The sequence below is a fragment of the Tachysurus fulvidraco genome, chromosome 2 (genome assembly GCF_022655615.1).
Source record: "Tachysurus fulvidraco isolate hzauxx_2018 chromosome 2, HZAU_PFXX_2.0, whole genome shotgun sequence".
Classification (NCBI taxonomy): Eukaryota; Metazoa; Chordata; class Actinopteri; order Siluriformes; family Bagridae; genus Tachysurus; species Tachysurus fulvidraco.
Window position 1 is genome coordinate 25,054,932 of NC_062519.1, and position 21,861 is coordinate 25,076,792.

General features: G+C 39.3%; 1 protein-coding gene across 4 annotated transcripts; it reads left to right on the forward strand.

Moving 5' to 3' along the window:
- The first annotated feature begins 3,553 nt into the window (after positions 1-3,553).
- si:ch73-60h1.1 (calcium/calmodulin-dependent protein kinase type IV) lies at positions 3,554-20,240 on the forward strand. Of its 4 annotated transcripts, none has more exons than XM_027169652.2 (11): positions 4,991-5,879; positions 7,566-7,644; positions 7,732-7,794; positions 8,084-8,166; positions 9,150-9,222; positions 14,629-14,719; positions 14,907-14,981; positions 15,541-15,616; positions 15,754-15,880; positions 16,752-16,904; positions 18,327-20,240. In XM_027169652.2, exons 1-11 carry the CDS (start codon positions 5,773-5,775, stop codon positions 18,804-18,806), a joined length of 1,407 nt encoding a protein of 468 aa, XP_027025453.1. In that variant the 5' UTR covers positions 4,991-5,772; the 3' UTR covers positions 18,807-20,240. The 4 variants fall into 4 exon arrangements, with proteins under 4 accessions (XP_047659155.1, XP_027025454.1, XP_027025453.1 ...); XM_047803195.1 differs by having other exon boundaries at positions 5,762-5,890; XM_047803199.1 differs by lacking the exons at positions 4,991-5,879; positions 7,566-7,644 and adding an exon at positions 3,554-3,580.
- Positions 20,241-21,861: the final 1,621 nt, after the last annotated feature.

Here is a 21,861-nt window from a genome sequence, read left to right on the forward strand (position 1 = left end):
AACATAGAACTAAGTACATTACAAGTTACGATGATCACCGCTCGTAACATTTAGACTCATTGTATCTTTAGTCTGCAATCTAGCAAACCATATCAATGTATTCATTGATTAAGACTTCATAGCATTTTGGGTGTCTCCCCTGGCTAGGGGCACCTGCCAAAATGCATAAATGTAGACATATATTACAGTACATTTAGCAGCAGATACAGTGTAGGTGGTCCATACAGCATTTTGTTTATGTGAATGACAGCAATGGGAGTGTAATGATAGATATTGAATGTCCTTTTATGGTGCTCCCCAAAGCTGGCAAGCATTAGTGGGCAGATGAAGAAGAAGAACGGAGGCATAGAAGTCTTTATTATTGCCACATATACATTACAGCACACTCTTTTCTTCACATACCCCAACTGAGGAGGTTGGGGTCAGAGTGCAGGGGCAGCTATGACCCCAACTGAGGAGGTTAGAGTGCAGGGGCAGCTATGGTACAGTGCCCCTGGAGCAGGGAGGGTTGAGGGCCTTGCTCAAGGGCCCATCAGTGGCAGATTGGCTGTGATGTGCCTTGAACCCCGATCCGCTGATCAACAACCCAGAGCCTTAACCAGTTGAGCCACCACTGCTCAATTGATTGCTATGAATGATGGACCAGGATCATTGCCTTTCATCATCAACATCGTTTCCCTAATACAGACACGACATGTCTATCAAAAAATGCAAGCAATTTACTTACTAGTACGACCATAAAATTGGCGTCTTATGTGAAATCCTTATGTCCACAGCCTTCATTAGTAACTTACAAACTCCTGAGCTCACTGTTATATGACTGTTTTGCATGAGGGTCGAAGACACTTAGCACAGTTCAGACAAAGGTGTGATTAGTCTATGTACATCCACACTAAGATATTTCAAGATTGTTAAAAGCTGGATTGAGTCTAGTCAACTTTAGACACTTGCTTGCATACAACCAGAGTGTTGAATGAGTATGATTACAAGAGTGTGAGTGACTCCTTACATTCATCCTATTTGTTGAGAAATACATCTAATTTCAAGGTCTGCTGTTCTGCAGTAGTTCACAGTGAGTGAATGCGGTACAGGGAGCATTTACAGCCTTTCAGTAATGTCAACAAGTAGAGTGGGTCTGTTAAGCCAGAATGAAGCGATCAGCTTCACCAGCCATACCGTACCATCCGTAACAGTGTCAGTGGTACTGTATACAGTTTAGCCAGACAGACAGCAAAGCATCCCGGTATAAAGGCTCTATCTCAGCCCTATTTGTGGAACACATTGTTCAAACAAATCAACTTCTGCTTTGTCCTAGATGTTTTAAATGAACTGAACCACTGTTTGTGGATTTGTCAATCCATTGCTATAGGCATACTGTGAGACAGCGCAGTCAGAAAAAGACTGTCTCTGGATGAGACAAAATCCAGACCCAAATGTAGGGATAGAAGACTGACTGTGGTTTTATAATAAGACAACAAAATCAATGGACACACCGGAAAACACTAAGAACTAAAACTGAACAACTAAAATATTTAACTATAGACAAAAGAAACATTTTGAATTATAAATCGTATCCTTTATCCAACTAAAATAATTAAATTAATTCATTTATATTAATGAAGAATTAGAAACAATGTTATGATGGAACTTTCATAATTCACATTCGACAAATTACCAACAAAAAGTATTTTCTAATCTTTAATTACTTGGTTATGTTGACCAAAATCTAAATAGTAGCTAAATTAGGTCATTAATCATTATCATGCTTCCAATGCCTGGAAGTAGCTATACTCAAGTATAGCCCTTTTTTCTCACTAAATAGAAATAGAGAGTAACAAAGAATTGCATCTCTATTTCATTTTTAAAGTGCATCTTCATTTCTTGTCTGATGTTTGATACATAATAAATAACACCGGATTTTGCTTTTAGGAATTTGTAGTTTTTCATAAATATTTCTTTCTTATTTTTTTTTACCTAGCCTGCTTGGGGCAACATATTAAAAAAAAAAAAAACAATTAGTTTTCCTTCACAAAAAAGGTGGATGATTTTTCATTCATTTTCTACCGCTTCTCAGGTCACTGGGAGCCTGTGCCTATCTCAGGCATCAAGGCAGGGCACCCATCGCAGGGCACACACACACTTTCATTCACTCACGCAATCACACACTACAGGCAATTTTCCAGAGATGCCAATCAACTTACCATGCATGTCTTTGGACCGGGGGAGGAAACCGGAGTACCTGGAGGAAACCCCCAAGGCACGGGGAGAACATGCAAACTCCACACACACAAGGCGGAGGGGGGAATCGAACCCCTACCCTGGAGGTGTGAGGCAAACATGCTAACCACTAAGCCACCGTGCCCCCGTGAATGATTATATCAAACCCATTTCTGGGTAAACAGGGGTAAAATCATCATCTCACCCTAAAAGCCAACAGTGTCCTGACTAATTTTCTATCAGATTTTTGCAGTGATAAAATTCACTTGTTTATATTGATTGTACTGGGTTCTCTGTTATATTCTCTATTACCACATGTCATCAAAAATTCAGTTATCTACTATCAATTGTGGGGTTACGATAAAATGTTGGAAATTGAATTGCTTTATTCAATTTTATTATTCCTTTTTTTTTACAATTTAAATTATTACGATATATATGTTACATTGACTTTCCCCCTGCTTCCATGAGCCCCGGGAAATATTATTTCATTTCTATTATCATTGCATGGGCTAAAGCCTGATGCCCTGTGGACATGATAAAGATGGTCATCATTATCTAGCTGAGTGACACTGCTTACAGCTCTTAATTACAGTGCCTGAAAGCATCTGTACTCAACTGTAGCCTTTTCTTGTTATTAAATATAATAAAATTGCCAAAAACACAACTATAAAACACCTTTTCTCTATGTGTTAAGTATATTTTATTTTAACTAATGTTTAAAGTGCGTTTCTGCACACCTTCATCTCTTACAGTGAATTCTAGTTGAAGCAACATGTCAAATAATTAGTGTTCCTGATGGAGGTTAGCTAGTTCGATCTGAATATTACCTGATTATATATATATATATATATATATATATAAATATAAATATAAATATATATATATATATATATATATATATATATATATATATATAAACAAAGTACACCATATTTTGCTTGTATAGATTAATAAAATGCTCCAGTAATGATGATCGGTAAGGAACAGGAACTGTCTGTGCTGCTGACATCACCCAGCTACCCAGAAACATTTAACTTCTACTGTATATCAGGAGCCAAACACATTTTGGCTCTCCCTTTTAGTTTTGCTGTCATAGATAGCATCCGGACTACCGGAGTCCCTGCCTGCTCTTTGCAAATAATGTACATTGTCTTTAATCCTAATATGATCACAAGCTTAATATTCTCTCTCTGAATTGCATCCCCATCTTGGCTTCAGCTCGGAGCATTGTCTGTTTAGCTTGGATGACTTCACTGATTTTTCCGATGCTTTTTTCTCTAGGGGGGCCACATCGGTTGTGTATCGCTGTGAAGAGAAGCAAACAGAGAAGCCCTATGCAGCCAAGGTTTTGAAGAAAACTGTAAGTCAGCTTATTGATTCAGTAGAAAGTCGTTTATAAATCCAGCTACGATATTTGATATAATTTAGCATTGTCGTATTGTTGCAGATTGACAAGAAAATTGTGAGAACAGAAATCGGGGTTTTGCTACGTCTTTCACATCCAAATATTGTAAGAACTTGGATATTTTTCTTTTCAGCTAATAAGTCAGAGAGTCAGTGAACAGATTTATTGCCTGTACTGTACATGCATGTCTAAATAAGATTAGGTCGTGTGACTTTATATGTACAGGATTTTTACACACTAATAATACTTTCTTTTCTACATACAACATGACTTGCAGCATCTTTCCTTTCTCTCTCTCTCTCTCTCTCTCTCTCTCTCTCTCTCTCTCTCTCTCTCTCTCTCTCTCTCTCTCTCTCTCTCTCTCTCTCTCTCTCTCTCTCTCTCTCTCTCTCTCTCTTTCTAGCTACACGTGCTGCCCCTGGGTTCTCCATGTTCTCAGTTCCCAGAGTGACCACCTCTTTTCTCCAGGCCTGTCTGATCCATCTGGAGTCTGTTCGCTTGGTGGTGCTCACTGCTGCTGAAGGTGGATTTGAGGGGACAGCTTAGAGACCCATGGGACAGCTGTGGATAGAACCACTTGAAGACTATGGCGCTGATTTTTGAACTGATGTTGCGGCGGTCGGTTTTGAGCTCGGGTTCCCATCGCTGAACATTTCTGCACAAACTAATCAAAAATTGCTCAGGAGCTTTTGGTTACACAACTCCATTTGACTAGATACAGCTGTAGAAAGGATATTATTTATTCCTTTTTTTATCTATTCTTTATTTGATTTTATTTCTTTTTATTGATTATATTGTGACCAGATGGTGATTGGACAGTCTGTAAAGCATTTCTAGTTATTGTACTGTATGGTTGTGAAAACTGTTTGAATTTAAAATCTAATTGAATTTTAACATCTGTATACTATGTATTTTACTTATATTCAGTCTAATGTGATTATTTTGCTTGTTTTTGAATCTTGTAATTGAATTTAGATTTTTTTTTAAATTTCTGAATATTCTGTGCTACAATAATTTTTAAACAAGGATGAATTAAAGTCCCAAACCAATTAAAGTGTTTGTGTGTGTGTGTGTGTGTGTGTGTGTGTGTGTGTGTGTGTGTGTGTGTGTGTGTGTGTGTGTGTGTGTGTGTGTGTGTGTAGATACACGTGGTCAAACTACAATGGAAGAGCAGCACATTTGGGCTTGTTTCTGTAATACAACATTAATATTAACATAAAGAGGCAATCGTCAGTACTCGGCTCTTGGTCTCTTAGAATCCATAATTAATTTTAGTTGGACTGTGATTGCAACACTGCTGCCTCCCTTGGATTGGTGGAAAGCCCAGGTTTCGCTGACAGACTCCTCATCCACCCTCCTCCCTCCCTCCCTCCCTCCATTCTTCCTTTATCCTCCATCCCCTTTTCTCTCTTTGCGTTGTCACAGCACCCTGGCTGCCACCTCCCCAACCCAAGCGACAACGGTGAAGATAAACATATCCACTCGATACACAGTCCTGCATCAGCACCATGTTCTTTCTAGCAGGTGGAATACATTTAAACGCATATTGCTTGGTGCAGCTTGATGCGTAATTCCGGCGTAAATAAACACTTCTCGCATAACCAGACGCGCGCTCATCGCAATCCGGTGCCTCATCACAGAACGGATGGATTATCTCATGTCTGTCTTTTTGTGTTGAATTTGAGAGGTGCGGGATCCAGAGGAACCAGATGGGATTGTTGACACCACCAACGCGAGGCCCGCTGGAGGATGAAACACGGGCTCCGAATGTGCCCATATAAGATGCTCTGATCATCACTACAACGCGTAGCTCAACGCATTTCCCCGTGATTCAGTCTCCGCGTGATGCGCTAGTATTTATGACTCGTCTGCATTTGTTTAGCTTTATTTATACATCCCATGCGGTAGCCATAGCAATGGTTTGCTTGGGCTGAAGATGAATGGGCGCACTCTGCTGGAAATGGACAGCTTTAACCCATTTAGATCAATTTTAGATCACTGAAGTACATTTTTAAACAGTCGTCCGTTTATAGACTTTGGAGGAACATCATATGTCATTAAGTGGTATCCAGATGCGATGAGGCTTTCCTTGATCTGTAGGGCCCATCTCTGCTAGAGGAAAACACTGAGGTTCTGGAGGTGCAACAATGCCGAGCTCTCGCCTCAGCGCCGGCTCTGTGGACTACTGGGTGGACGGCTCACGTCGAGATGTTTCGTTGGAGGAGTTCTACACCATGGGTCCAGAACTGGGAAGGTAAGTATAATGTAAGACAATTATCCTGATCCATCATTCATACCCCCCTTAGACCCCCACACACTCCCATCCTTGTAGTGATGGTGCACATCAATGCCGTCCAAGTCTCTATCTGTCAAAAAAGACAAAGCCTTTCTGGACATGTAATAAATTAATGTAGATGAATTTTGTAAGATTTTACAGCTGCGGTGTGTATATGTGTGTGTGTGTGTGTGTGTGTGTGTGTGTGTGTGTGTGTGTGTGTGTGTGTGTGTGTGTGTGTGTGTGCTCCTTCAACAATGGGTTTCTGTTGTGTTCTTAGTAAAGATGTCTGGTCCTAGTATAATAGTTGTAAATGGGTCATATGAGATAGCATCATTATCTCAGCTTCTAGACATTTATGGTTCCAAATTGCAATTGTCACTTTGGTTAGTGTAGAATTTTTTGACTTTTTTGATGTTGCCATCAAAAAGAGATGCTGTTGGATGTTGTACAAATCACATTATGCTGATATTAAGAGTGGTCTGTGGTTTAAGAAGTAAAACAGAAATAGATTGCTGAATTAAGAGGAGGAAGAGGAGGGAAATCAGGTTAGACATTATGATCTCTGACCCCAGACACTTGACGCACACGCACACACACACACACACACACACACACAAAACCACACAAGCCCTTATGATGGTGACGTTGATGCTTTGTTCTCAGTGCCTAATGACATTTAAGATCGGTTTTCTTGAAGCCTGAGGTGTCGATGAGTTTAATCACAAATCAGCAGATGGAGAGATGCTCAGGCTCCCTGTGTGTTCAGCCTTGTGATCTCAAGCACCCATCCGCTGACAATTAAGTGTTAACGATTTCACAGGACCCAAGAAAGCCCTCTAGCACCTTCACTCACATACCAGGTGATGTGTGAAATTCCAGTTTCCTTTTGGTGAGATAAAACACTGCTTGATGTGTTGAACCTAATCTAAGGAACCAGATGAAAGATTTTAGATAACTAATATGGGATAACTGATATTATAGATAAATACATAAGTTCTTCAATTTATATGTACATTTTTAACTAAACAATTACAGTATCTAAAAATACTAAATACTAGTGTTTGGATCCGGAGGTAATGTTGACACCACACAGCTCCCGGTCTCAAGTTTGATCCTGACCTTGGGATGCTGCTCGTTTGGATTTCCTTTATTTTTATTTTTATTCTATTGAATTGATTTCAATAGAATTGGCTACATAAACGCTGTGGTTTAGTAAAAGTGTTTGCATGGTGCTCTACATTAGTCTGGCACTCCATCTATGGTATATTCCCACCTCCAAGCAGGAATAAAATCCAGATCCAAGATAAAGCGAGAAGAATGTATAAAATGTATAAAAATATCCTACTGCCGCTGTGCTTCTTGTTGTGGCTTCACGTGTCTCTGAGAGAGTTTCAGAACTTACAAGTAGGGCACCAGTTTGGAAGAAGGACACTCACAGCTTGAGCAGGATCGGGCTGGACAGCTGTATGATGACTCAAATCGAAGCTCTTACTTGGTGGCATGACATCAAATGCAATACCCCACTGATTCCTCATCGGTTACACATTTGTGCTACCCCAGTTTCCAAGATTATGAATTGCATCCCCATCTTGGCTTCAGCTCGGAGCATTGTCTGTTTAGCTTGGATGACTTCACTAATTTTTCCTATGCTTTTTTCTCTAGGGGGGCCACATCGGTTGTGTATCGCTGTGAAGAGAAGCAAACAGAGAAGCCCTATGCAGCCAAGGTTTTGAAGAAAACTGTAAGTCAGCTTATTGATTCAGTAGAAAGTCGTTTATAAATCCAGCTACGATATCTGATATAATTTAGCATTGTCGTATTGTTGCAGATTGACAAGAAAATTGTGAGAACAGAAATCGGGGTTTTGCTACGTCTTTCCCATCCAAATATTGTAAGAACTTGGATATTTTTCTTTTCAGCTAATAAGTCAGAGAGACAGTGAACAGATTTATTGCCTGTACTGTACATGCATGTCTAAATAAGATTAGGTCGTGTGACTTTATATGTACAGGATTTTTACACACTAATAATACTTTCTTTTCTACATACAACATGACTTGCAGCATCTTTCCTTTCTCTCTCTCTCTCTCTCTCTCTCTCTCTCTCTCTCTCTCTCTCTCTCTCTCTCTCTCTCTCTCTCTCTCTCTCTCTCTCTGTCTCTCTCTCTCTACCTCTCTCAGATTCGCCTGAAAGAGATCTTCGAGACGAAAACAGAGATCTCTCTAATCTTAGAGCTCGTCACCGGCGGGGAACTTTTTGACAGGTGTGCTTTCATTGAGAGTCTATTTTAAAACCCTGTCTTTATTAAAGACATGAAAGAAAACAGCATATGCATTTTTCCAAGCGATTAATGACATCAAAGCATAGAGAAGTAGAAACAAACGTCATTTATCAAATTAACAGATGAGAATATTCTCTTCATAGGATGACTTTGTTTTCTGTTTAAATGCCTCAAAACAGATTTTTTTTTAGTACTTCGGTAGTTAAAACATAAATAACTTAATATATTACTAAAGGTCATCCTTTCGTTTCTTTTCCAAATACGAATAATCAATATATAATTTCTTTGCAAATTGGGTCTTTGCAAAACTGCGCCAAATAGCTGTAGCTGAATTAGAAACCCAAAGACGGCATGGTCTAAATACTAAAAAATGAAAAACCCAGAGGTAGAAATGTTAGCACTGTCAGGATCATTTGTAAAATCTGACTTTGACGGTTTCTCGATCTCAGCTACGTCAATGAAGTTCGGTAGGGATATACACGATTCCCAAGATGTAAACAAAGCAGTTCCATTATTTTATATCACTGCAGCTCTGACCAGGCAGTTACTAAGGATAAATAAATGAACACAGAATATGTTCCTGTTTACGAATATGTGCTGTCTTTTTCCCGCAAGCTTCAGATGTGACAGCTGATGAATGAATGATGAATGAAGCTTTCCATCTATCTTTCAAAAAAATTGTGGACTTAGTTTGTCTGTTTAGAACACATTTTGTCCATCAGAATACTGTATGTAGATGCATTTGGTTACATTTATATTTAAATCATAAAGTAGAATCAGAACAACTGCTAGTTGATTTTTAGCGCATTTGGGATTTGATCACTTACAGTTCTTAATTTTGTGGCTTATAGCTGAATTATTCATGATCAAGCAAGGGCTGAAGGCATGAAAGCATTTTGTGAAACAGTGTGTGTGTGGGGGTCTTTTTTTCAGTCTCGTTAGCTGAATGTGTTTTTTATTGTCAGGATCGTGGAGAGGGGCTATTACAGTGAGCGAGACGCCGCTCATGTAATCAAGCAGATCCTGGAGGCAGTGGCGGTAAGGCCCAGGTTTAGTCTGTTCTTAAATTTTATTAGATTTTTTTTTAAACTTATTATATTTTAAAGGTGATCACTGTGAGAATCAACAAAAATAAACATAATTGAATATTATGAAATATTATACACATCATTAAATATTATACAACATTAGATAAAAAGATGAATATTTTTATTAAAAGTTTTATTAATGTTATGTTATATGATAACTATCCATGGATCACATGTATATGCAGTCAAAAAGGAATACGAGAGCATCCTTTATCCTTCCATGCCGGCCATTTTGCACATCCCAACTTTAGTACTTCTCACACCCAGATGGTGTCAGAAAAACTTTTCTTTCCCATGGAATGCCCTGAGAGTGAAATACACTTTATAGTCATGTCGAGACATGTTTTGATGGAAATCTGTGAGCAGTAACTGGATCTATTAAAGCCTTTGTAAAAGACAGGCTATCTGCTGACACTTGATGTGCAAATTGATTCTAGACTAGAAGTAATTTGATTTCAGAGTCATCTGTTCAGGTGTCTTTGTCGTGACGGTTGTAATGTACATGATAAGTACATTATACTCAGAAATGATTGAGGTAAAAAAAAATTATATATAGTGACAATAAAAGTGGGACAAATGCGAAGGTGATTGTGCTACATAATGCTTATGGTATACAGAAGTTCATCATGATTAACCCTTTCTATCAGTACTGTACACCAGTGCTCTTAATGGAAGTGGAAAGGAAATTGGACTTTGCACAAATGAATTATTTGATTGATTGTAGCAAGTCTTTTATAAGATTAGTCAAGACACGGTTGGGATTCTGTATATAGATTATCGTGTGAACACGGGTGCAAATTAAAGATAAAGAGTTAAAGGATCAAACTGAACAAGGTCTTTGTTTACGTAATAAAATCTTATTTATGCCATTTACAAACAATTATGAAATGATATGTAATACAATAGTAATGTGTCAGTGCAAAAGAAAGGCTCGCTGTGCTAGTCTTGTGCTTTTAGGCTAAAAATTAGAACAAGCTCAGAGTCTAGCTCAATTTAAAGAGAAAGAGGGATCTAATACAAACCTTACTAATAAAGGACACATAATCAAATAATGCTAATAATAGGAGAAGTAAAAGTGTTAAAAAAAATGATACTGGGTAGATGTAAAATATTAATATTAATTAATGTTGTTTGCCTGGCATGAAACTAGAGGGATTTTTCTATTATGCGGTGTGAAACTGCTAACGGCTGCACAGAGGTTGTGTTGTCATTCAGAAGTGAGATATAGTGAGCGTTGCTTTGTATGGCACCATGCAAAATGTGAAATAATCCTCTCAGAGGAAAGAAAAATCCATTGCCATTTCCTCCTGTCCGTTTTAATCTCCTGAGCGGGATGAAACTATGCTGCCTGATATGTGACAGCTTGGAAGCAGGGTGCATGCTAATGTCAGTAAAACAGCACGACGGTGGCCATATGCATGTTTTATTTAGCATAAAAGCATTGCTCCCAGATGTAATCATTAAGTTTTGCTGTATGTTATGTATTGTTGTGAACGTATGAGCCTTGCTAAATGACACATAGCTCGGTGAAGTCGAGTCATTTAGTCTGCAGTTATCAAGAACACCGAGTTTTTGTATCTCACTGACTCATTTTTAACCTTCTCACTCAGGGTGATAAGAAAGCATGATGATCCTCTAGCATGTCAAAGTAACACCCTGTCATTTTTTTTTTAATCCTGCCATCTGAGCTATTAGGAGTGACTTTGCACTGTATGTTCTTATATACACTTACAAGTGACAGTAAAAGTGTCGGATTTAGGTTGCTGAACTGGTGATGTGATGAAGATATATGGAAAGCAACTCCGCATTGTTTTTCATCAGCTAACATGATTTCCGTCAGTATTTTAAGACCGTGTTAAAGAACTGACATCTGTTCTTCGCCTTCGCACACCAACTTAATTAACACAGCTTTTGGCATGGAATGAGTCATACCAGCACTTTAGCTTGAGGCTCTTAGACACCCATGTGCCATTACTTAGATTTATTTGTAGCCCAAATGTTCGGAAAACTAGCAGGAAGACGAATGGATCTAAAGGACTGGTAAAGGCACATCCATCATCTGTTTTAACTGTAATGGAGGTGCTGGAGGCTCTGTGTGGAGCGCAACAAATATTAGCACTGTGAATCTCAGGCTTTATAAGCAGATGTGAAGATGCAGTGTTAAATGCCTAAACTGTCACGTTATTAAGATCCCAGGTTTCATTTCAATCCAGATATCAATGGGCCTGCTCGCTAGATTATATACGCAGATACTCTCACACTTGAACGCACACTGTCAGAGTGCCGTGTAATAAGCATTAAGCAACTAATGAGTGAAATTGAAACAGCAAATCAGAGATTAGTGCAAGTCTAACAAATTTTACAGAGAGCTCAGATTCAGCGTGGCCTAAAATGTGAATGGAAAAGAGTCCATCTGCTGTAGCTCTTTCAGACGATGGAAGGCATTTTCCATTTCAATTAATCTGGCCAGCTTGTGGCCTGATTAAGTTAAATCCCATAGGTTTCACTCGAATTCTCTTTGCTCTCACTGTGCATTCAGTCTATTCAAGGATTCAGACCTTCCAAAATAATGAAGGATCATTCCACAAAGGTGCTCATTAGTCTGCCACTGATAACACACATTTGTCATTTAATATTTTTGCAGCTTGCAATGCTGCAACTTGTTCTTGTGAACAATATGCAGGACCATTTTCTTGGGTTTCAGTGATATAACTGTAAGAAAGGTTCCCCATTATACTTGCACCTAGCTCTTACTTAAGATTACACACCTTTCTTATAGTTGGCTTATGCAATTCTCAGGGCTCTCAAGTTTTGAAGACAGGCAAGCGTGACATCTCCAAAATATGAAGTATTTATTTAATTTCCTTTTATTAATTTGTGTGTGTGTGTGTGTGTGTGTGTGTGTGTGTGTGTGTGTGTGTGTGTGTGTGTGTGTGTGTGTGTGTGAGAGAGAGAGAGAGAGAGAGAGAGAGAGAGAGAGAGAGAGAGAGAGAGAGAGAGAGAGAGAGAGAGAGATTATGACTGGTGGTGTTTATTGTAAGTGTTTTTTGCCTTTTTGGACACCTTTATCATTTGTAATGTTGCTCCCATTTAAAACAGTTCAGCACAAGCCCAGACATTTTTAGGGTCATGAGGACAATGTCCTGTCCAGAGACAAGCTGTTTCGTGTTGAAGTTTTGTTTAAACCAACCATCGAAAATACCCTCTCTAATGAATGATTTTTTTTCATTGGTTGTAGCGTTAAATCTTACCTAGATAGTGCTATTTTCTGTTTGGCTATTGTGTAGCCTCTTTTTTTGATTGGCTGATAAGTGTCAGGCTCGACTAAGAACTCCAGGGGAGACGCGCTTGATTCCTGCCCAGTTCCATAGAGACAACGGTGCGGACAGATACATTTTGGGCGCTGCGGCATATTGAATATATGATAAATAGTCAAAACGTTTTTCTGCATGAGAAATACAATGTGGCGAGAGAGCGTGACAAAAGACAGAAATGCGTGACACTTGACAGACCTGTATTGTTCTTTACTTGCACTGTGTAATCAGTGGGGGTGAAACAGTGGGGGGATGGGGGTGTAAAAAGTAGAGCATAAATACCCAAAACACCACGAACTTTTAACATGACAGTAAGTCACTGAAGTAACTATAAGGTCAAACTAGAATGAAATTTCATAGGCTAAGAGACAGGAAGTTTAAGGGATGGTGCAGTGCTGTAATAAGTCAATTCAATAAAAGTGTCTGTGTGTCTTGAAAAGAAAAATGCAACTGTTTTTTTTTCTTGTTTAATCCTTCAGTGAGTTAACAGTTTACTCAGGTGTTGTTCAGCAAATACCATTTAACCAGAAAGAAAAATGTTTAATACATTTAGCACATACACTTTAACAAGAACCCACACACTTTGTATTCAGCGCCAGTCCCGTTGCATTATGGGACGGTGCAGTGTGTGTTGGCTCCATACTGCAGAAACTCAGCAGAAGCAGTAGGTCATCCAGGTATTTCTCACCTACTGTTTTATAAACACTGAGACCTTGGGCATCTTATTTCTTTGGCATACTTGCATCTGTGTAGATTACACACGTTACACACAAAACCAAAACCAAATGATTTTGTAATGTTGAAAAACTTACAGTTATGTCTTAATAACTCTGTCAATTACAAAGCGCTGATATTGGAGACTCTGTCCTAAGATGCTACGTCTCCTCATAGAAAATCTCACCGTATCAACAATTCACCATAAACACATGCCTCATTAAATTGTACGTGATGAACTGTTTATACTAGGGGGGGTACGGTGGCTTAGTGGATAGCAGGTTCGCCTCACACCTCCAGGGTTGGGGGTTCGATTCCCGCCTCCACCTTGTGTGTGTGGAGTTTGCATGTTCTCCCCGTGCCTTGGGGGTTTTCTCCGGGTACTCCGGTTTCCTCCCCCAGTCCAAAGACATGCATGGTAGGTTGATTGGCATCTCTGGAAAATTGTCCGGAGTGTGTGAGTGAATGAGAGTGTGTGTGCCCTGAGATAGGCACAGACTCCCCGTGACCTGAGGTAGTTCGGATAAGCGGTAGAAAATGAATTAATTAACTGTTTAAACTGGCTTACATGGTTCTAACCATACATGAATGGCTACAATGTCATACTGACATATTGAATTCTTTTTTAATAATATTAATAACCTTTATTTTCTATTTTAGTGTTATATTGATGTATTGGATTCTAGGTCTGTGTTGCTTTGAGGTATTGACTTCTTTTGCAGTTCCCTACTGAAGTATTGAATTCTATTTTGGTGATGCATTGATGTATTGAATTCTACTATTGTGTCACATTGAAGTATAGAAGAATTGTATTTCTGTCTATTTCCGTGTTTTTTTGAAGTATTGAATTCTGTTTCAATGTCGTATTGTAGTATTGAAATATATTTCCGTGTTGTATTGAAGTTCATTCATTCATTCATTCATTTTCTACCGCTTATCTGAATTTCTCGGGTCACGGGGAGCCTGTGCCTATCTCAGGCGTCATCGGGCATCAAGGCAGGATACACCCTGGACGGAGTGCCAACCCATCGCAGGACACACTCTCATTCACTCACACACACACACACTATGGACAATTTTCCAGAGATGCCAATCAACCTACCATGCATGTCTTTGGACCGGGGGAGGAAACCGGAGTACCTGGAGGAAACCCCCAAGGCACGTGGAGAACATGCAAACTCCACACACACAAGGCGGAGGGGGGAATCGAACCCCCAACCCTGGATGTGTGAGGCGAACGTGCTAACCACTAAGCCACCTTGCCCCCCCTGTTAATATATATTTTATTATGTTCTTTCTTTCTTTTTCTCTTTCTTTCTTTTCTGCAGTACTTGCATGAAAATGGGGTCGTTCACAGGGACCTCAAACCAGAAAACCTGTTATATGCTGATCTATCAATAGATGCTCCTCTCAAGATAGGTAACCAAATACATATCCTAAATTGTTTTCTTATGGTTTTGATAAAAGGAGAACACATGGGAACTAACATGGTACATCACCTGTAAATTGTTGTAGAAAGTAAATAGTAAAGTGTGCACTGGTGATTTAACACAACACATGAGAAGACGCTTTTATCACTGGCGCCTTGTCTCTAACTTGACCACAGCTGACTTTGGACTCTCCAAGATAATAGACGAGCAAGTGACGATGAAGACGGTGTGTGGTACTCCTGGTTACTGCGGTGAGTTCCTGTGATCACACAAAGGAGCTTTAACCTCCTACGACCTGGTGTCCACATACGTGGACATCACTGCATCTAAAATGCAAGGCCAAACCAAAGCTCGGGTCTTAGGAGGTTAAAATAAAAAGCAATTAAATAAATAGGATCAATATTAGAAGAAGTGGCACATGATCTGTACATTAAAACTGAAAGTGTAACATTTTGGTTGGATCCCAGACAGTAGGATTGGTGCTGGTGTACAAATTTTTTAATGATTATTTATTTATTATTTTATTTAATAAAATAATCCAGTAAATATGAAATGAGATCCCTTTATTCGTGAAGAAGCTAATGGGAAATACCGATTGGATAAATGTGTCTCTCACCGTTGCTCATCTATTTTAGTTTTTTTTTAGTAACACCATGTGAAGTTGCTTGTTGCTAGTAATATATGTATTTATTTGTTTCTTTTTTTATTTAAGGGATTAAAAACTAAATCAGTCAATCGGTATAACACTTTTAGAAAGCAGATTGAGTAGTAGGTGTATTTCCTGTTTATCCTCTCATCTTCTTCCATTAGCTCCTGAAATTCTCAGAGGCAATGCTTACGGCCCAGAGGTAGACATGTGGTCCGTGGGAGTGATCTTGTATATACTGTGAGTAAACACCTAAGCAAGCTCTGTGAATAAACACATTACATCATATCCACCTGCAGTGCTGCTATTGGCGTAAAGTGACATCCACACTAAATCTGCTACATTCTCTCTTTTTCTCTTTTTTTTTCCTTCCCCAGATTGTGCGGATTCGAACCATTTTTCGATCCGAGGGGAGACCAGTACATGTACAGCCGCATCCTCAACTGTGACTATGAGTTTGTCTCCCCCTGGTGGGATGAGGTCTCCCTCAATGCAAAGGATCTGGTGAGGTCCAACTTGCTTCTTATAGCTTATAAATGTGTTGTTGTTTATTAATAAATGAAACCTTTTAGGATTTAAATGAAGCATATTTACCTTGCAACTTTGGGGTTGGGGTTCGATTTCCACCTCCACACCTCTGTGTGCTTTTAGGGGTTTTCTCTGGGTACTCGTATTTCCTTCGCCAGCCTGGTTGTAAGCTGATTGGTAAATTGTCCATAATGTCTGAATGTGTATGTGAGTGTTTGTGATTGTGGCCTGCAATGGATTGGCATCCTGTCCAGGATAGACTCCAGGCTCCCCATGACACTGTGTAGAATAAACGCTACAGAAAATGGCTGGATGGATGGACGGTGGATGGATGGGTAGGTGTGTGGATGGGTAGGTGTGTGGATGGATAGATGGATGGTTGGATGGATGGATGGACAGGTGGATGGATGGATGGATGGATGGATGGATGGACAGGTGGATGGATGGATGGACGGATGGATGGATGTGTAGGTGTGTGGATGGATGGATGAATGAATGGATGGATGGATGGATATGTGGATGGATGGATGGATGGATGGAGGATGGATGGATGGAAGGATGGCTGGAAGGAAGGATGGATGGATGAAGGATGGATGGATGTATTGATGGAGGAATGGGTGTAATGGGATATATCTGTGGCATATGATGATACTTCAAGAGGCTCCTCTAAGCGTGGGAGGGATTATTTTCCTACACCACTATCCATTGTGTGTTATTCCTTACTTCAATATCATTCCCTTTGAAAATGTTAAATCGATACTCACAGTAAGCTCTACAGTTTTTATGTCACTCATTTTCATAATAAACTACCAAGACTGTGTATTTTTGTGTTTTTCAACACATACAGGTCAGTAAGCTTATAGTTCTGGACCCTCATAAGCGTCTGAGCGTGCAGCAGGCACTGGAACATCCATGGGTGCTTGGCAAGGCAGCACGCTTCTCCCACATGGACACCACACAGAGAAAGCTGCAGGAGTTTAACGCTCGACGCAAACTGAAGGTTAGATATAGCTAAACTAATTATTTCCTGCATTCAGGTTTGTATTGGGACATTTTCAGATAGTAACTTTACAGCAGATAGAAGTCAAAAATGGTATGAATTGGATTAGTGGACAGAAATAGCTCTAGCAGCTCAGGTTTTATCGTAGTTCAGAGAATGACAATATTATTACAAGAGTGCTGACCTGAGTGTGGTGAACATAGAAGGGCTAATACAACTCATCACGGTTCTAAGATTTCTGTCACAAAAGTCTTCAAACCAGCCAAAAAATTGGAAAAGGGCACTGGACAAAATGGAAAAGGGTACTTTTTTCTTCTTTTCCCCACCCTTTCAAACAAGGTCACCCTGATGAGAATGCACCCTGATTTCACCCCATAATTACTAGTCTTTGTAATATTTTCCAGTATTAGCCACACAAACACACTCTACATCACAGACACATTATATTGACCTAAACTGTGCCTTTGTCTGCAGACAAATTAAATGAAATCAATCTGGCAATTCCTGCCCTAATGGTACTCTATCATTTTTAACCACTGGTGTAATAATGATGCTACACATCTTATACTACAGTACCCAGAATTAGGAGTGCCTAGTAGTGACTTGGTGAGTAAGGTGAGTGGCAACTAATAGAAATGCCATCAAATAAAATGAAAATAAGCTTATATCTGTCACATAGCTATATTTTTGTAAATCTTTGCTTAATCAAAAGAGGTCATTAGTATTTCAATGCCATTTAACTTCACAAATATGGAGTTGTTTATGAATAAGTGTTCCTGAGCCTCACAAATGGCCAATGCACCTTCATCTAAACTGTGTTACTTTGTTAATACCATGTGACTGGATATGTCTGTGTCATTTAAGTGTATGGCTGTGTCACAGAGTCTGTCATGGTTTCTGAATAAATATCAGACTGCATGTTTCTACCAAGGGGGCATGGTGGCTTAGTGGTTAGCACGTTTGCCTCACACCTCCACGGTTGGGGGTTTGATTCCCGCCTCCGCCTTGTGTGTGTAGAGTTTGCATGTTCTCCCTGTGCCTTGGGGGTTTCCTCCGGGTACTCCGGTTTCCTCCCCCGGTCTAAAGACATGCATGGTAGGTTGATTGGCATCGCTGGAAAATTGTCCGGAGTGTGTGAGTGAATGAGAGAGTGTGTGTGTGCCCTGCGATGGGTTGGCACTCTGTCCAGAGTGTATCCTGCCTTGATGCCTGAGATAGGCACAGGCTCCCCGTGAACCGAGAAGTTCGGATAAGCGGTAGAAAATAAATGAATGAATGAATAATACTTATCACTACTACACTACTTATCACACGTTCATCATTGCAGTTTACAATAATTTAAGTCTAACTTTAACTTCATTGTAACTTTTAGTGAGTACTTGCTGAATGTTTATACCTACACAATATCCTTTGTTTCTTTAGGCTGCGATGAAAGCTGTAGTGGCAACAAGCCGCATGCATGAGGGCTCAAGGCGTCGCACCGACAGCTGTGAGATCCCCAGCTCTGACAAGAACTCACGGCAATGCGGCTTGGCAAAAGATGCACCCATGGACACCCAGAGTGAATCAGTGAATTCTGTTGAAGAAGACATGGTTAAGACTGAGGAGAAGGAGGCATCACATGACCCGACTTCCCCAATTCATGCCTCCATGAACCCCAAACCGTCCACTCTGTCCGTGGGAACCATGCCCACTAGACCACCCCTAAAGGTAGAGGGCTTGAGACAGACCACGGTCATGGCCATGGCTCCAGTTGTCCGGCCCAGGGTGCCAAAGAAAAGTTGCTCGGTGGATCCTAGGGTTAAGCATGAGCCCTTGCCGGTCCTCGCCAGCCCACCCAGCCCTAAAAGCATGAGCAATGGCTTTGTTGAGACTGGAAACAGCACAGCAGAGTGTCAATGAGTCCAAGTGATCCAAAGGAATTCTTAATAATGTACCATCAAAGATGAAATCATCTCGCTACTCTGAAGCCACTCGGTTAAGTGGTTATACAGCTATAAGTCCAGTTTACTTGACTTACTATAACTAGACATTTACAATGGTCTGGGAATCCTTCATTAAAGACACAAGCTGTGTTAGACTGAATGCCATTATTGTTGGAATGACACATCTGTGGATAGATTATAGCTGATACTGTAGAGAAAAGGCACAATATAATAATAACAGACAGGGGCCTAAAAAAAGTTTGTAATTTTTCTTTCCTTTTTTCCTGTTTATAAATTAATTGATCTTTTGGCTCTCAAAAAAAATGTATTCTTTCTAAAAATGCTAAATTTCCTCTAATGCTATGTAAGTTATAGAGTTAAGACAGTGTAGCAAGCTTGATCGCTTTGCATATGCATGTACATGGAAGTGAATTTCATATCTTGGGACTCATTTGTGTATTTTTTATAGACTGTGCAAAGGAATTAAGAGACTAATTATCATGGTTATGTTAGCAGAGAGGTAAAAAGAATTAACGTGTTTGTGAAATTAATACTGTAGATGTATATCTCTTTTTTTTGGATGATTGGACCTAAGACTGAAGGTTTATATTGTATATACTCGTTTAAACTAGATATAATAATATTAAATTATCCTTATAATAATTTGTCCATTGAGCTTTGTAGCGGTCAAGAATAACATCCTTTCTGATATTGAGCCGAATTCTGAGTATTTCTTTTCCTGATACATAATCATTTACTTCTAAAGGAAGTAAATTCTCAAAAACTGTTCTGCTTGATCTATTTACTCACAACTGTGTACAAAAATAAAGCCCTACAGAATGTATAGAACACCGCTACATAAGCTTGCAAGATTGTAATGGTGTAAATTATGTTAAGCGTTTAGCACCGCTCACGTTGCCGCTGTGTTTATATCCTTTTGTACCTTTTTTTTATTTTTGCATTGACATGAAGAGTTCCATTGCTCTCTTTTCTCTTTTCAGATGTATGTCACAACCACACTTTCTACCTCTTCCTGTCCAGGGGCTTACAACTTCCCAAATACTATTTAAAAAAAAACAAAAACATTGCAACTCTTATTGGCATGGTGGAAGAATATATTGACATTTGTGGAAGTAAATCTGCTTCTGTGAAAATGCCTGACCTTAAAAAAAAAAATTATGTCATTAATGATTATATAATCATTCGCCCAATGCCAAGCTATTTGTACATACAGCTGAAATGCATGGCAAATTGTCATCACTGAAATGCATCTATATGGTTATGTGTGATATTTTACAATGAATATAAATTACTTAGATATGCTGACTTCAATAAATAGCCTACAAGCTTAGATGCTATTTGTGTTTGATTGGGAATTGTGTTTACATGACTAATAAATTGAGTTAATATCTTTTGTGTTTTTGTGTGGAATGTGAAACTTAAAAGACACCACTGGCTTGCAAAGTTAGTCATCTTTATTTTCTTTTACCTTTTAGTTTACTTTAGATTTGATAATTGATTCATGACCATTGATCATCATAAGGTATGGGGTAGCCTAGTGGTTAAGGTGTTGGGAGACCAAAAAAAAAAAAAAAACAGTCCTCAGAATTTATTAACACTGTCAGCTGTCAGAGCAGAAGGAAGCAAGTACAACCTTGCATGTGGCTTGATTCATGCACCCTTCACAAAGAATGTGCCAAATTCCAGCCTTGATAGAGCACCCCGGATCACCATGATCATACACCAAATTTCAAAATGGATGAAGATACTGCGGCTTGTAGACCTTTCCCGGTCTCTGTCTGACCATTAGACGACCAGATATTGGGCAAAGTTGAAAATGTAACCGATGACCATACTCCAGTCCTCTCAGTCCACTCCTTATAGTCTTTTGCCAACCTAAGCCTGACTTCTTTCCTTCTCATTTATGATAGACTTTATTCTAGCTTTGCAATGACTTCAGCCCTGACTCTAGGAGCCTGTTTCCGACTGTCCTCGCTTTGCACAATTCCCCAGCTGCTGTTTGCCATTCTTTTTGCAGGTAACTTGATATCATCGTACAGCTGTTGAGTGACATGAGTTGTCAGTCATCCTGTTCAGTGTACAGTTGTTTTCGCCCTCTGCTGCTCTGTAGCTTTGTTGTCTCCAGTGTCTGCAGCATGACCTTGTTCTTATGAATTACTGTCTTTGAAATTCTAAGAATGGAAGCAGACTGACACTCACTGTTTCTCCTCTGCCATTAAAGCCATAATTTGGTAAACCCTTATTATCCTCATTCAAAACTTTACTTTTCAACTCTTTTGGTGTGGTCAATGGTTATTATTTGACTCTAATTACTTTTGTGGTATTACAAGCACTGTTTTTGCCATCCAGCTCATCCTACTGGAATAGAATAGTGTAGCGATTTTGGCTCGCGAAGCAAGGTAAATATTTATAAGCGACTATAACGTGTTATAGTGACTTCCAAATATTTTAACCTAAGTTGAAATTAACGGTACTGGAATTAAGGTTACGCTTATTTGGTCTGTTCGTCCGGCGAACAGGCCGCGTACCTTTATTAATTCTATGAAGGCGGTATCTTCCCGGCCAAGAAAGATTCGCTTTCCTTTTACTGTATACCGTAATTTAAATTAAATTAACTCAATAGAGCATGTAGTTCAGACCAGATATTGCAGATACCTTAATTTGTGAGCGAGACTCAGAGACAAATCACCTGTGGCTCAAAATTATGACATTTAATGAATGAGACAAACACAACATAAAACTAACTACACAAACAAACAAAAGAAATAGGGAAAACGAAAATGAAAATAAAATAAAACAAAAGAAATTAAAATTGGGGAAAGGGAGGAAGAGACTGGAAAGAAGAAATTAGAGAAAGGAAGGAAAGGGATGGCAAGCTTAGACTCAAAAATTAATCACACCCTAACTGGGAAATCGTCACAGAAACTTAAATTCACCTTAAGATTCAATGAAAGATTCCTACTTAAAATTACGCATCTAAATTGGTTGGTAAAGGAAACGGTTATTTGCAT

Excerpts from the sequence above, each read along its gene's own strand:
- si:ch73-60h1.1 (XM_027169652.2), top strand. The coding sequence starts at position 5,773 with ATGCCGAGCTCTCGCCTCAGCGCCGGCTCTGTGGACTACTGGGTGGAC. Across the intron at positions 7,795-8,083 it reads GTCTTTCCCATCCAAATATT|ATTCGCCTGAAAGAGATCTT; the intron begins GTAAGAACTTGG and ends TACCTCTCTCAG. Across the intron at positions 15,881-16,751 it reads CCCTCAATGCAAAGGATCTG|GTCAGTAAGCTTATAGTTCT; the intron begins GTGAGGTCCAAC and ends CAACACATACAG.